Consider the following 15,190-nt stretch of genomic DNA (forward strand, 5'->3'; position numbering starts at 1 on the left):
GGGTATTAGATTCCAGCATATGAATTTTGCAGGGACACCAACATTCAGACCATTGCAAGTGATGCTGTCCAATAATGATAGAATGGGAGCCATGTGCACAATTTAAGTTTTCTGGTCACCATGTTAAAAAATTAAAAAGAAACAGATGAAGTTAATTTTAGTAGTATACTTTATTTAACCCAATATATCCAAAATATCATCATTTTAACATGTAGTCAATTTTAAAAGTTATAAACATGTTTTATCCTTTTTTAATGCAAAGTCTTTGAAATCTGATGTGTGATTTACCCTTGCAGCAGGTGTTGATTTGGACTAGCCACATTTCAGGTGCTCAGACAACCATGAGTGGCTGGTGGCCCCTGGGTTGGACACAGCAGGTATAGATCGTAGGTTCTGTACTGCAGATTTTGGATAGAAAAATTGGAATCAGGTCTGATTCCTCGGGATTTAAAGTGTTTGCTCTTCTCTTTTCTCTAAAGACCGCTCTGTAAAGCTGCCTGTGCCAGCCAGTTTTGTGGTTCAGATTACCCTCAGGGTGGTCAAGAGGGAATTCTCACATGTGTTTCCTTCCTTGTTCATCTGCTGGGCAGATGCAGTCATGCTTGGCACACAGGTGCTAAGGCTGGCTGGCAGGAGCAAAGTTCCCGGTCCTCACCCTCTGACAGGATTACAGTATGTGGCTGTGTTGCCCTCTGGACCCAGGTCCACAAAAGAGGCCTTGGCTCCTCAGGGAAGTTGGAATGGCTTCTCATGTCACTCAGGCCTGGCTTTAAACCCCAGTATCCCTGAGTGGGGAGCCTCTAGGCTTTAGGGAGCTGCCTCACTATTGGGCAGGGCAGTCCTGGTGCCGTGGCCCTGCGGGATGCCTGACCTGGTGTTGTATGTTCTCAACTTGTACCTATAGTTTGCTGGCAGGCTGACACTAAGAGGTGTCACCACCTTACCCCATCTGTGTTCGTAGCCTTTTCTTTGGGTTTGAGGATTGAGCCCAGCACCCCAGCTGCAGGGTGACTAAAGGACATGATCATGTCTCTCTCCCTAAGAACCTGTCACCCTAATTTTGAGTTTGTGCCCATTCTGATTGCCTTCAGTCGTAAGCTGCAGGCTTCTGTCACTGGGCTTTAAGCAGGCTATCCTGTCCCCACATTCCCCAGGTCTCATGAAGGACGTTTTTTATTCATGCGAGCTCTCTGCTGTGTTCCAGGTTGAGGCAGACCCTGAGCTGGGGACTGAGCAGGAAGTATTCGCTGCTGTGGAAGGTCCTAGCACCGAGGAGATGCCTTCAGACACAAAGTCTCCAGAAGTCCTGGAAACACGGATGGATGCCCACCAGGGGCTGCTGGGGATGGACCACCCAGGTGAGATGGTGGACTTCATGGTGGCTGAGAGCACTGAGGACCTTAAGGCCCTGAGCAGTGAGGAGGAAGAGGAAATGGGGGCTGTCCCGGAGCCTGAGAGCCTCCTGCCCCCCTCAGTGCTGGACCAGGCCAGCATCATTGCTGAACGGTTCGTCAGCAGCTTCTCTCGGCGAAGCAGCTTGGCACTGGAGGATGGCAAGTCCGGTGGCTTTGGGACCCCGCTGCTGGTCAGCCGGAGTAGTAGTGTGCTCAGCCTGGAGGGCAGTGAGAAAGGCCCAGCCTGGCCCGGCAGCACCACAGACTCCCTCAACATTCAGCTCCCCCCAGAAGTGGACATCAGCATGGGGGTGGCCACAGAGAGTGGCCCTTCTGTCAATGGGACAGAGCCCCCAAGCCCAGGCTGCCTGGTGGAGCCCGACAGGTCTTCCTGCAAGAAGAAGGAATCTATGCTCTCCACCCGAGACCGGCAGTTACTGGAAAAAATTAAGAGCTACTACGAAAACGCAGAACACCATGATGCAGGCTTTAGCGTCCGGCGCCGGGAGAGCCTCTCCTACATCCCCAAGGGACTGGTGAGAAACTCCGTCTCCAGGTTCAACAGCCTGCCCAGGCCAGACCCAGAACCGAAGGCTCCAGTGGAGCACAAGAGACAGGTGGGCTCCCGGCCAGCTTCGTGGGCCCTGTTTGACCTCCCAGGACCACGGCAGGCAGACCCAGGGGACCCAGCTCCCATCACAGATGCTGAGTTCCGCCCTTCTTCGGAAATTGTGAAGATCTGGGAGGGAATGGAGTCTTCTGGGGGGAGCCCTCGGAAGGGGCCAGGTCAAGGCCAGGCCAATGGCTTTGACCTGCATGAGCCACTCTTCATCCTGGAGGATCACGAGCTGGGGGCCATCACAGAGGAGTCGGTCACCGCCTCCCCAGAAAGCGCTTCCCCCACCGAGCGGCCCAGCCCAGCCCACCTGGCCCGGGAGCTGAAAGAGCTGGTAAAGGAGCTGAGCAGCAGTGCCCGGGGGGAGCTGGTGGCCCCGCTGCACCCCCGCATCGTGCAGCTCTCCCACGTGATGGACAGCCACGTGAGTGAGCGCGTCAAGAACAGGGTCTACCAGCTGGCCCGCCAATACAGCCTCCGCATCAAGAGCAACAAGTCGGGGATGGCCAGGCCACCACTGCAGTGGGAAAAGGTGGCTCCCGAGAGGGACCGGAAGAGCCTTACCACTCCCTGCCTACAGGAGGAGGCTGGAGAGCCACCAAATGGCAAAGGTACGATGGGGGTGGGAGTTGGCTCGGGGAGTCTAGGGGCAGAAGTGACCTTTAAAGAGCCTCTTCCAAAGAGAGGGGCTGGACCCCAAGCACCTAGCGTGTGGGTCAAGCTGCACACCTGGTTGAGCCCTTTCAATACCCTCCCCCCAGCCCTTCCTATGGAGCAGAGACCACTGGGGGAACAAGGCCCAGGCCCCAGCTCTACCGCGATGAGAACAGAAGCTCCCATCTCTCCCTTTGACTCCTGACCCCCTTTCCACAGCCTTTCCTTCCTTCTTTTCATTGCTCTTTGATAAAGGGCTATAGAGGGTCAATGAGACCTCATCTCTCACACTCCAAACCCCAACAACCAACCTTGCCTGGAAAGTAAGTGAAGATGGCCCGGAGCCCTCACCTCCCAGCCCTCCCTCCCGCCCAGTGGTTCAGGCTGCTCTCTCTCCTCGCAGGCAGGAGAAAGCCAGTGCTGTCCCTTCTCAACTACGAGCAGCTGATGGTCCAGGAGCACAGCCCCCACAAGGTCTCCTCAGCTGGGGACATCTCGCCACGGCGTTTCTCCTTTAGCCCTTCTGCTACCAGCCCGAGGACCACCTCGCCTGGGGCCCGGGCCCGCACCCGAAGTCCGCTCAGCCCCCTTGACACTGAGACCTTCAACTGGCCTGACGTCCGGGAGCTCTGCTCCAAGTACGCCTCCCAGGATGAGGTGCTGCCGGCCAAGGGCAGCCGGCCCCATGGCCCACCTGTCAATCGGAGCCGCTCGGTGCCTGAGAACATGGTGGAGCCTCCTCTTTCAGGCAGGGTGAGCCGCTGCTGCAGCCTGAGCACCAAAAGGGGCCAGGGAGGCAGAGAGGCTGCACAGCCCCAGCCTCCCGGGTCGCTGTCCCAAAGAGGGCTGGTCGGAGGCGAGACCCTGTATGTCACTGCAGACCTCACCCTGGAGGATGACCGGCGGGTGATCATCATGGAGAAGAGGCCTCTGCCTGGCCCCACAGTGGGGCTGGAGGAGAAGGGCAGTGGGCAGGGACCAGGCTTGCAGGAGGCCCTGGCAGGGCAAAGCCAAGATTCAGAATTTCGGCTGAAGGAAGAGGGTCCCAAGGACCCAGCAGACCTGAGCCAGCAGGGCAGAGTGAGAAACCTGAGGGACAAGTTCCAGACCTTGAACTCTATAGGTTGACTCTGCCTCCTGGGGGAAGGACGAGCCATGTTGGGGGATGAGGAGGAGCCTGGCCTAGCTCCCCAAAGCTTGGGCTCATGTGACCCTTTGCCCAGGGCCCTCAGGAAGGCCACTCCCACTCTCCTGGAAGAATGCTCCACTGTGCAGGTGGACTCACCTGCCTGTGTCATGTGCTGGCACTCCCCTGGGGCTTATGACAACTTTATGTAGGCCCAGATGAGCCCCTCTTCTCCTCTGAGGCCAGTGTGGCCACTTTCCTTGTAAATAGTTCTTTTCTGGTAAGAAGCCAAATATTTAAGCTCACCTCTTCCCAGGGGGAGCAAGCACTGCTCAGGCCTCCAGCACTGGGTGGCCACTGCCAGACTGAGCGGCCCACCCCGGGAGACGCGGGGAGTGGCCTGGGGAGGCTTTGCTCTTGAACTGTGCCTTTTCTTAGGTTCCAGGCAGGAACAAGGCTGATAATTTATTGCTTTTCATTCTGTGGTGTGTGTGTGTGTGTGCGTGTGAGTATGTGTCCTCCTGTTGTTCCCCTCCCATGAAGAATGCGATGGACTGAGTTCAGGTACTTTTTAAGGGTTGCCTTGCTGACCCTGTGGTTGTCGCTAATGTACACACATTTCATTATTTGCCCATGGTGCAATAACCACTGCTGACCAACTGACCTGTGTGTGGCCTCTTTCCTGGGGCCCGGCTGGGGTATCTTGGGGAGGCGGGGACATGGGGACATGGGGTTGTCCCTTCCACACTCAGTTGTTTGTCCTCCAGGCTCAGGAAGCACAAGGCACCAGGGTGCTTGTGGGGGAGGCAGGGCAGCAGGGTGCGAGGGAGGGAGCTCGTTCTCTGCTGCTTCTACTCCCCTGCACTTCTTGTCTGCCTGCAGCAGCCTGGTGTCCTGTTTGGGGTGGGAGCCCCACTGTGCTAGCCTTTAGCTCTTTCCCACGGGCCAAAGGTGGACTACAAAAAGGGGGGTGGGAGAGGGCGAATGGAACATTTTTGTAATAAGCAGAAGTTTCCAATGTCTGGTGCCTTTTGCTCTTCTCTCACTCTCCAGTTCCCAGGAGACATCCTAGAAGGCAGGAATTCTAAACTTAAGAGCCTACAGATATCTTAAAGTGGCTTGCAACATGGCATGAAGAGTACAAGTCCATTTTTCTGGGGCAGATCCTCCATTTTTATCACATTCTCAAAAGCATCTTTGCTCCAGAAGGACTAGGAATGCCTCCCTATTTCCGATTAGGTTTTCTGCACTTTCTCCATGGTGGACCGGCCTTGTTTTGCCTGGTTTGTTCTGGCTGGGGCCTGGGAGGAGGGGGATGTGGGGCCCGGAGGTAGAGATGTTCAACAGGTGTTCCCATCAGTCTGCTGGGTCTGGGCCCGTGGATCTTCTGACCCAGGAGGACAGACTTAGACTGAAGATGGGTCTGCTGATTCTAGCAAGGTTAAGGGAAGATCGGAGGCAAACGGCAGCATCTCCTGTGTAGATAGCAGAGCAGGGAAGAATTAGTCCTGTCCCACCAGCTATCCGGAATCTTCTGTGGCCACTTCAACAGTCACTGAGAACAAAGCTGGCCCCTACCAGGCCAGTCTAGGATATGACACTGAGTAGCCACTAGTGCACCGGACAGTGTGGGAATTACGTACCTCAGATTCTGTGTGGGCCTCACCTTTAACTAGCTGGTCTTGCTTTTTCTTCATCTATAAATTGAAAGTGATGGATGAGTTGCTGCTTCTCAAACTCCCTGTCTGGGACTCTTCAGGGGGTAGGGCCTAGGAAGTTGTAGCTAACCCCTTCCCCAGGTGATCCTTACAAGACCATCGAGGTATGTCTGGCGAACTTGGGCCCGGTTAGCCGTTCTCACTGGCTGCCTGAAAGAATCATGTGGGGAGCCTTCTGAAGAAAATACAGTGCCTGCTTTCCATCCACCCAGACCAAGTGAAACTGCCCCTCCGGAGGTGAATCCCGGGCATAGTGATTCTGGTGATTCTGCTGTCCTGTGAGGACTGAGATCTCTCTCCTGGGCTCTGTGGGAAAAGGCCCAGATTGATCTTTGTTTAGAGATGATTCTGCTATGCAGCTGGGCTTCAAGTTGATTGAATGCACGAATGAGCAAGCTTTTCTCAGGGTCTCTGCTGAGGCACAGGACCTATGTGCAGTTATCCCATAAGAGTCCCAGGGATAAGCCAGAGAGTCTGGCTGTCCCTCTGTCTCCGTGGGTCCCCCCCGTCCCCCCCCCCAGGCCCAGTTCAAGGGAAATGAGGCTAGTCAAATAAGAAACAAATATGGAGCATTATTGATTTATTAGAAAAACTAGTAAATGGGTTTCCTCTGGTTGGTGGAAGCACATTTGAGCAGGTGGAGGACAAAGCCCAGCTGGCCCCAGGGCCAGCCCCAGATTGCATGGTCTGTGCCCAGTGGGGTTGCGTTCCTCTGCAGCCACCTCCTTCCTTGTGTCCTCCCTGAGCTTACTTGTCTGCTGGCCTCTTCCTCCTCTTGATCTCTGCCCTCTCCCACTGAGGGAGGAAGGGGATCCAGGACCAGCCTAGGGGACCCTGGTTGCTTTCTGATAGGCAGGAAGGAGGAGTGGTGTGGAGGAGAAGCTGCGCCTTCCACAGGCCTCCTGTTGTGGGTGCTAGTGGAGGTAGGGTGGGGGAGGGAAGCCTGAGGACCCTCCACACCTCCCTCAGCCAGAGTCCTTTGAGGCCAGGGGACAAAGGGGAAAGAGAACCACTTGAACTTGCCCAGAAGAGCTTCCTCTAAACTGCCCTGGGGAGGAAGCCTGTTATGCTGGTGTGGACTGGAGCTGTGATAACCTTGTTTGGGAATACTGTCAAAGAAAAGGCTGCAAAGTAGAAAATGTAAGGAGAGAGAGAAAAAAAAGAAACCTTGCCAGGGCACTAGGAGAACTTAGATCTGATATGGCTCAGGGTCTCCCAAAGCTGGGCACCTGCAGTTTCAGTCCATCAGTTGAGTGTCTTGGGGCTGGGGTGACGTGGGAGGAATGCCTAGGGAGCCGGCCACAGATGGTGGGTCACATGCAGCTGGCTGCCCTTGCCTAGTCGGGGGACCTGGGGTGCTGGAATCCTAGCATTTCCACTGGAGCCCTTTCTTGGGTTTGTGGAGTTGCCTCCTGGAAATTCTTCACTTCAGGTGCTACTTTGGCACACGTGGAGGGGAGGGGATGGACCATTGTCCCTTGGCTCCCTAAAGACTGGCCCAGGGGAAACAGTTGAGGGAGGTGCTTGCCACCATCTGCCCTTCAGCAAGGAATATGCTCTCTGCCCTAGAGGAGGACATGCCCCCGAGTGTACGAAAGACCTTACTTATTGCCAGGTGAATGTAGTAGCCTTACTGCCTCCAGTCTTGGTTTCCGCAGATGCAGAAAGAGGCTGGTGAATGGTACACACTAGGTTCCCTGTAGAAGCAGAGGTCTATAGGGTCGTATGTACTGAGGCCAAATGAAGACCCTGGCTGCAGAAATGGGAACAACTGACCTGGGGATATCAGGCTCCAATGGATAACTTCTCCCCTCCTGTGGTTCCTGTCTGCTGAAGTTGGCTTCACCCCGACATAGTGTCAGGAATTGATCTCTGAGCTGTGCACGTGCTGGTCAGCACTAAGGGTACCTGGGAAGGCCTACCCCTGTGGCTTCTACCTGAGCCGCCTCCACTTCATCTCCACCTATCTAAGGCTCCTTCCCATGGGGAAGGTGACAGAAACAGTGACTGCAAGCCCTGGGGACTTTTATGGTCTCCCTGGAGGAAAACGCCTGCTGCCCCCAACCAGACTCCTCTTTTGGACCTAACTCCAGTTAAGATACCGGGCTGGAGATGTCTTGTTCTCAGAGCAGAGTGGTGGGGAAAGTCTATGGAGCAAGCGGTTTCCCCTCTGGAAGTCTGACCTTAGCAGCATGGGAACATAGGTTGCAGAACCACTTTTGGTGCTTAGGGATGGGGAAGGGGTAGATGTTTGACCTCTGTACCCATGCAACCCCCCAAGACCCATAGCCAAGACAGGAGAAGCTGGTCAAGGAGTGCCATGCTTTCATGGCTCTGGCATTTGTCCCAGCTGTCCAGGGGTAGTTGTGTCATGCAGGTGGTAATACCTAGGCATGGCCACATTTGCTACCACAAGGTGACAGATGACAAATTCTGCTGTCTGGCCAGTCAATACCGTCCTGTGGTACAGGCTGCAGATAGGACACAATTGGGCATTTGGCTTTGGGATGCTTTACTCCAGATGCTGGGGTATCCATCTTGTATGTGGGGGTCCACACCGTCTCCCTAAGTGGCCCTGCATCTGTCGCCCTGCGTCTATCGGGTATATTGCTGGTTTGGCTGCTACTGGGAGTGGGGGAGGGTCCCAGCCTGGAGATGCAGAGCCTTAGGCAGTGTTGAAATCTGTCTGTCCCTCCTTCAAGTCTGAGCCTTAGGCCCTGAGCTCTAACGAACTCGCTGAGCCTGCCTCCCACCTGTGGTGGCAGCAAAGTGTGCTGGGGGCAGCAGGAGGCTCCTTCAGTCAGGACCTGCCAACCTTGCAGGGTGCTGTTTTATTTTTCCTGGTGGAAGGAGGGGAGAGGAAGGGATGTGATGGCCCCTGAGGTGACAGCCCCAGTTCGGAGGAAGCCCGGTAAGGAGGATGCTGGCAGCACCCAAGGCCCTGCGTCTGGTCTTGTCCCCTCAGCCCCGCTGCACCCCCTTGCCCAGAGCTGTGTGGGCCCACCTGAAGGCTCCTTCCTTATGCCACTAGGGGGCAGGTTAGGCACTTCCAGTGTCCTCTTCCCTTTCCCTGGCTGCGACCCGGTGGGAGGTGACCCCAAGCAAGACTGACTTTGGAAGTGGGCAGCGTTTGAGGGACCCCATCAGCCTTCTTCTCCAGCTTTTATGGTGGGTAGGGGACTGGAAAGCCCTCAGCTCGGCAGGAGGGTGGGAGAGAGGGGCGTGTGCCTCAGAGAACCGTTTCCTGCCCCAGGCCCGGAGGCCCCACGAGGGCGCAGGAGCTGGAGCCCCCTGTCCCCGGAGCCGGGGGCGCGGAGGCAGGCGTCGGGCGGCCGGGCCGGGCGGCAGGCGGCAGGAGGAGCGGGCGCGGCGGAGACCCTGCACGTGCCGGCTGCGGGGCCGCCGGCTGCTACTTCTTTTTGGGGAAGAAGCTGAATCTCTTCTCCTTGTCTTTCTTCACGAGGCTGGCGTCGGGGCCGGTGAGGGACGGCAGGGGCAGGCTCTGCGCCTTGACGCGGAGGCTCTGGGACTCGTTGATGGCGGTGCTCACGCCCTGCAGCCAGGACAGCATCTCCTCCTGCGGGGCGGGGGGTCAGGGCCCAGTCTGGGGCGGCCAGAGCCCTCCACCCCTCCCGGGCCGGGCTGGCAGCGATGGGGGTGCTCCTACGACTGCCCGTTCGGAGGGAGCCTTGAGGTCGGGTGGCTTGGATCCCCTCCACCTGTCCCCTTCTTAGCCACGTCCGCCTACGCCGCCCGTACTTACCTCGTCCTTGCCATGGAAGAGCCACTCACTGCCATTACTCAGCCTGGGAGGACAAAGACAAAGGGTTTCCTGTCATGCGGCCACCTCCGGGGACCTGGACCTGGGCAGAAGGCTGGATCTTATCTCGCAGTTCCCCGAGCCTAATATCCAGAGCCCTCAGGCAGAAGTTCCCTGGTGGTCTAGTGGTTAGGATTCGGAGCTCTCTCCCAGAGCCCTCAGGCAGCACAGCACCTTCTGAGAGAAGTAAAAGTCAGGGCCTCTTTGATTTGAAAATCTCTGAGTAGCAGCTGGAGCCTAGAGCTGGTCCCACACAGTGGGCCTCTACCTGGCCACTAAGGCTAAATCAAGCCATCAGCCTGACGGGTCAGAGGGTTGAGCCCAGGCAAGGGACAGTGGACAGGAAGCCCTCACCTCAGCTTAAAGACATGCTTCTTCTTCTTGTAGTTGGCAGCAATCTCACAGATCGCATGTCTCAGGGTCAGGGGTTCCTCCCCATGGTAGGGCACCCCCAGGGCCAGGTTCTTGGCATCTTTGTAGAAAGTCAGCTCGCTATTCCTGAGCACGCAGTACAAGTTGTTCCAGGACCTGCAAAGATGCAGACAGGCAGGTCACTCAGTCCTGTTACAACATCTTTATAATCAATTCCTATAGCTTTACCATTTCTTTTTTTTTTTATTACACTATTTTTGCCCTGATGAATAGTAATACATTTTTTTTGTTTTAAAAAAGGAAATAAAAATCATCTGCATGTAATTTCATTACCAAAAGATAATTATTGTTAACATTGTATGTGTTTTCTTCTAGTCTCTTCACATTTTTGTCTATTCACATAGATAGCTAAAATTGGATTATATTGTATATTCAATCTTATATCCTGCTTTTAAAGCTTAACGCTGTATCATGAGTATTTTTCCATATCAAATATTTCTTGAAAATAATTTTGAATAGCTATATGGTATCCCATCATATAGATACACAATCCCTTTATTGGTGGACCTTATAATACTAGAAAATTCATCTGCAATTTAAGTAGCAAAGTGATGAACATTCTTAGGCATAAATCTTTGCTTTTAATTCTTATCTTACCTTGAGATACATTTCTAAAAGTAAAATTATTGAATTTAAGACCAACAAGTGTAAACTTAACCTTCTGAAGTATTTCTACATCCATTGGCATATTTGATTCTCACTGCAGAACTATGAAGTGAATGGAGCCAGGTTTTGTTTCGATGATATATATTTTTGTTTTGATGATATATGCCCAGTGTACTGTACTTGCACTTTGAAAGAAACAGATTTGTGCAAATCAAGGCTTGTTTCAATTGGCGTTTGGTAGGCTCCAAACTGACAGATGGGGAAGCATGTTGCTGCATTTTTACAGTAACAAACACCAAGAAACATTAAGCTTTTCTTCCTCTTCTTCATCCCTTCTTCTCCTCCTTCTCTTTATCTCCTCCTTTCCTTCTCCCTCCTCCCTGCCTCCCTTTTAAGGGTAGGAAGGTAGAGACCTAGCAGGGCACACAGGGAGGAAGTACTGGAAGGTCAAAGACAGAACTTAACCCACACAGAGTTGGCTGCAGAGCCAGTTTTAGGAAGCTCACATTTCTGACTCGCAGCTCAGGGATCTTTTCTCTAGCAGGTCTTTGTAGTAAAATCCTGCCTTGAACAAATGAAAACCTCTCTGAGACTGTTTCCCCATCTGCAAAATGGATACTTCCATATCACAGGGTTGTTCTGAAGATTTTATCCGTCCTAACATAATTCCTGGCACATAGTAGCACTCAATAAATGTTAGTCTCCCCTTTCCTGGTGGAGTCTTCATTTAAGCAAGAAACCTCTTCAGGGCCCCCAAATTGTTCATTTTTGGAATTTGAAACAGCTTTGGAGAGTGCCCCAGGATGTGCTCTGTATGCTTCCAGGTGTACCTGGGAACACAGCTGGCTTCAACTTCTTGGTACTGCTGCATTTCTCTGGGACCCTGGGGTACTGCTAGGAGAAAGAGGCCCCAGAGACCCTGGGCAGAGGCAGCCCTGGACAGACCAAACCCAAGCATATGACTGCCTCAGGGTCAGGAAAGGACACAGCCTTTGAGTCAGTTCCTCAGGATCATGGTCAATATATGATAGCACTGGAAAGGACCTCCAACAGGCATGTAGGCCATGCCACCGGCCCCCAATCATCTCCCATCTCACAGCTAAAGAAACTGAGGCTCAGACTGGTTAAAAAAAAAATGGGGCTTGGCCAAGGATATGGTATTAATACCGAGATCTACCTGCTCAGTCCTGGGATTATAGGAATAATAACATCTAGTGTTCACTGAGCACCTCCTCTGTGCCAGGCACAGTATCTGTATACTGTTATCATCATCCCCATTTTACAAATGCGGAAACTAAGAGAGGCTGAGTAACTCATATGAAGTCATAGGATTTGAACTCAGGACCAGAACTGAAGATGGGTTTATTCCCATCATGCCAGCCCCTGGGTTGCCCAGGAGCTCTCACAGACAGAGGCACAGGGCGCCCTCTCCCTGTATGCATGCCCATCTTGCCAGGGCTCTGTTGGTGGAGAGATTCCTGGGAGTGCCCACCCCCCCAGTTGCCCCTCCCCCACACACCTGTTGGATGCCTTCTTGTTGGGCCCCTCCAGGTCGTGCTTGCGGCCCAGGTAGCCCTCCATCTGCACGCTGTGCCCATGGTCCCGCTGGGCCGGCAGCGTTGTGGGCTCATCACCCTCGCTCAGAGGTGTGTCCAGGACCTTAAAGAGGGGCTCTGTGGCGGGCCTCTCATCCCCACTGGATTTCTCCTCCTGCCCATCCTTGTGCTGCCCTGGTGGGGGTGGCGGCTGTAGGTCATGAGGCCATGGCCCCTCCTCTTCCCCCTGACAGGAGCATAGGGGAGGAGCACACCTTTCTAGGGGCTCAGGCCTCGGGATGGCAGCAGGCCCTCACCTGAGCCTCCTGGCCCACACTGGCGCTCCCACAGCCTGCTATGCACACACCTGCTTCCATAGACTCTGCCCGGGCCTCTGGCTACATTTCAAATGCATTCCCCTTTCAGAGAGCAGCAGGGTGGTCCCCTCTCTCCAATCTTACATATCAACAGAAGGTGCTTAGAGAGCACAGAAGGGGCCTGAGTGTTGATGAGGGGAGGGGTTTCCAATGCTGCAGGCAAAGCTCAGGCTTGCTGCCCTGCCCAGGACCCTACCCCCTGCTTCAGCCAGATACACCGAGTGATATGTGGGCTCTGGCAAGATTCCATATGAAGAAGGTCCTGCTGCTAAGACAAGTTTGAAAACCACTGTGCTGGGATGTTGAACAGGAACACTCCTGGTACCATCAAAATGTGTCTAAAGCCCTGAAGCCAAGGGCATCAGGTCTTAAGTCCTCTGCCCCCTTTATAAAGGGAGAACCCAGACCCTCCCAGGCATCATCAGGTTTAACAGGCCCTCCTTCCATCATTTGCGGGGAATTTGTTGGACAGGGCTGTGGTTCCTAACCCTGGCTACTTTCTATGATCAGCTTGGGGGCTTTAAATTAAAAAAAAACCCACCCCAGTCCCCACTCTCAAGATGTTTACTGGCCTGGAAGGGGTCAGCACATTGGCATTTGTTAATAAGCATTTCATGCTCTCTAATGTGCAGTGGGAGTTGAGAGTCACCTGCAGAAGGAGTCACTGCCTTGGGGAAATGCGGTCGTTTCTACCCCCTGCACCTCCCTGTGGAGGCGGGGCGATCCCTGGCCCCTACCGAGCCAAGTGAGGGGCCTCCCCACTGGAGCCAGCCACTCGCTGTATGAGCTGGTGCTCCCGAGAAGGAGAAGCAGACTTTCTGCTCTCTGGCAGGGCACCTCCTTATGCAGAGGCCTTGCCAATCTGCCCTTGTGCCTGCTGCAGAAGCAGGAGAGGGTGGGACAGACTGGGGCAGTAGGGGGAAGCTAGCCTCCCACTGCCAGAGGGAGTGGGGGGGTCGGGGGTGGGGAGGGGAAGAATGAGTTGGTCTCCTAAGTGCCAAATGAGCACCAAGAAAGGCAGCCTATCTTGAGCCATCTGGCCAGAACACTGTCCTAAAGGCCTGCTGGAGACTTACAGCATGAGATGGGAAAGTGCCCCAAGCAGGCCATGTCTGGATGCCTGCAGGACCAAGGACGTGGACAGCCCAGGAGGACCAGAGCCACCCCAGGCAGTAAAGAGGCTCTGTTCCTTTTTCTACTGCCTCCTCCTTGCCCCAACAGCTGGGGAAGGAGATCCAGAGAGTGCTGGGGAGAAGAGGAAGGAGCCAGGAGAGAGCGGGCCATGTTCTCCTCCTCACTGTGGGTCCTTTAGACCAGGCTCAGACCATGGGAGGATGTGGGCACCACACTGGACATCAGGCTGAAGCTTTATTTTGTGGGCAGCTGGCCTGTACAGGGATCCGAACCTTTGACCTTGGTGTTATAATACCATGCTCTGGCCAGCTGAGCTAACAGGCCAGCCCTCAGGTTGAAGCTTTAAACTGAAACAGACTGGCTAGACTTTTTAACAGCTGAAAGTGACCAGGGTCTGCCTGAGGATGCCTTAAGGAACAGGAAGGGGAGGCTCAATGGACATGTCTGAGGGCAGTGGTTGGAGGAGAGGTAAAGCTGGTCCTGTTTGTATCCTGTCAAATTAGGACTGTTCAATAGGTAGGCTATAAGCTGGGTTTTCAGTGAGATTTCATTAAAAGAAAGGGTGATGGGGCTAGAAAAGTTTGGAAACCACTTTTCTAGTCTAACACTTTCAATCTATAGTTTGAAAACCAATGTTCAGAGAGGTTAGGTGACTTGCCCAAGGTCACACAGCTAATAGGTATAGTAGGCAATTAGGAGCATGTACTCCAGAATTGCACAGACCTGGGTTTTTATCCCATCTTCAGGGTGCTCTTCTTTTCCTGCCTTAGAGCCCCTTGAGGGTTGTGGCCGGGTCACACTCATCTGTATCCCTATTGCAGTGTTTGTAACTCAGAGTGTCTGTAGTGATTCAGCATTGGCCACAAGGATCTGGAGGCCCCAAAGCCCTGCCTGGATCACCTTTTAGCAGGGAAGAAGGGCGGGGGTGGCAGGAATGGGACTGGGAGCCTGGGCTTGGGGTCCTTCTGTGCACCCACTCAGGCCAACCTGACTTGGATATAAAGCCCAGGAGGTGGATTATTAAGGCAGAAAGTGAAGCCTCCTTTCATCCCCCACCTCTCCTCAAGCCTAGCTGGGCCGGCTCTTCCTCCAGGAATTGGGAGATTCCAGAGGACGGGGCGTGGGCTGCACTGCTGCTCCTGGTGATGGGCCAGAGCCGCCCCTGCACCTGCCCCAGGGGAAGCCCACCAGACCCTCACAGCCACATTTGCCCCGTTTACCCGGTCTCTACCCTCCTTGGACTGGTTTTGCTAGATACCTCTGTGTTCACATTTTCTTCCTATATTTTTACTTTCATTCCATTTTCCTTCCTTTAGGAAACTGTCCTCTGAAAATAAAGATGGGTTTTTCCAGGGCTGACTCCCAACTCAATGCACCCTCCTTCTTTTTCTTCTTAATAGTGCCTGGCCCACATTCCTTGGCAGGGACACTCAGAGGCCATGGCCAGTGTGTGTGATCAAAAGTTATATGGCTGGGCCATGGGTTGGCTTTGGAAAATGGGGGGTTTCCAATGTATGCAAAGCTTTCTTCTGTGTTCCTGACTGTTCACGTGGAGACATTTTATAAAGTATCCTGTCCCCTCCACCCTGAAGGTCAAGACCTGAGAAGGGGGAGGCAAGAAAGAGGGTGGGAGAGGGAGGTGTTGGTGGCTGCTGTCCCTTCCCAGGCCCGGGGCTGACAGGGCTCCCCTTCCTCCCTGGGCTTGGGGAGGGGACACAGATGAGAAAGATGGGTGTGGAATGAAGGTGGGGTGCAGGAGACAAAGGGGTTTTGGGACC

General features: G+C 54.0%; 2 protein-coding genes across 6 annotated transcripts in view; one reads left to right on the top strand and one right to left on the bottom strand.

Annotated features, from left to right (window-relative positions):
- Window positions 1-4,450, top strand: part of PLEKHG3 (pleckstrin homology and RhoGEF domain containing G3) — a 41,765-nt gene extending 37,315 nt beyond the window's left edge. For all 4 annotated transcript variants that reach the window (XM_063089342.1, XM_063089344.1, XM_063089343.1 and 1 more), the window contains exons 17-18: window positions 1,205-2,621; window positions 3,068-4,450. In XM_063089342.1, coding sequence (XP_062945412.1) covers window positions 1,205-2,621; window positions 3,068-3,792 — 2,142 coding nt within the window. In that variant the 3' untranslated portion in view covers window positions 3,793-4,450. The remainder of the gene's footprint in view (window positions 1-1,204; window positions 2,622-3,067) is intronic.
- Window positions 4,451-6,073: 1,623 nt separating this feature from the next.
- Window positions 6,074-15,190, bottom strand: part of SPTB (spectrin beta, erythrocytic) — a 116,454-nt gene continuing 107,337 nt past the window's right edge. For both annotated transcript variants that reach the window (XM_063090718.1, XM_063090719.1), the window contains 4 exons: window positions 11,886-12,148; window positions 9,683-9,856; window positions 9,272-9,314; window positions 6,074-9,085 (listed from right to left, as the gene is read on the bottom strand). In XM_063090718.1, coding sequence (XP_062946788.1) covers window positions 8,918-9,085; window positions 9,272-9,314; window positions 9,683-9,856; window positions 11,886-12,148 — 648 coding nt within the window. In that variant the 3' untranslated portion in view covers window positions 6,074-8,917. The remainder of the gene's footprint in view (window positions 9,086-9,271; window positions 9,315-9,682; window positions 9,857-11,885; window positions 12,149-15,190) is intronic.

Source organism: Cynocephalus volans, chromosome 3, assembly GCF_027409185.1.
Source record: "Cynocephalus volans isolate mCynVol1 chromosome 3, mCynVol1.pri, whole genome shotgun sequence".
Classification (NCBI taxonomy): Eukaryota; Metazoa; Chordata; class Mammalia; order Dermoptera; family Cynocephalidae; genus Cynocephalus; species Cynocephalus volans.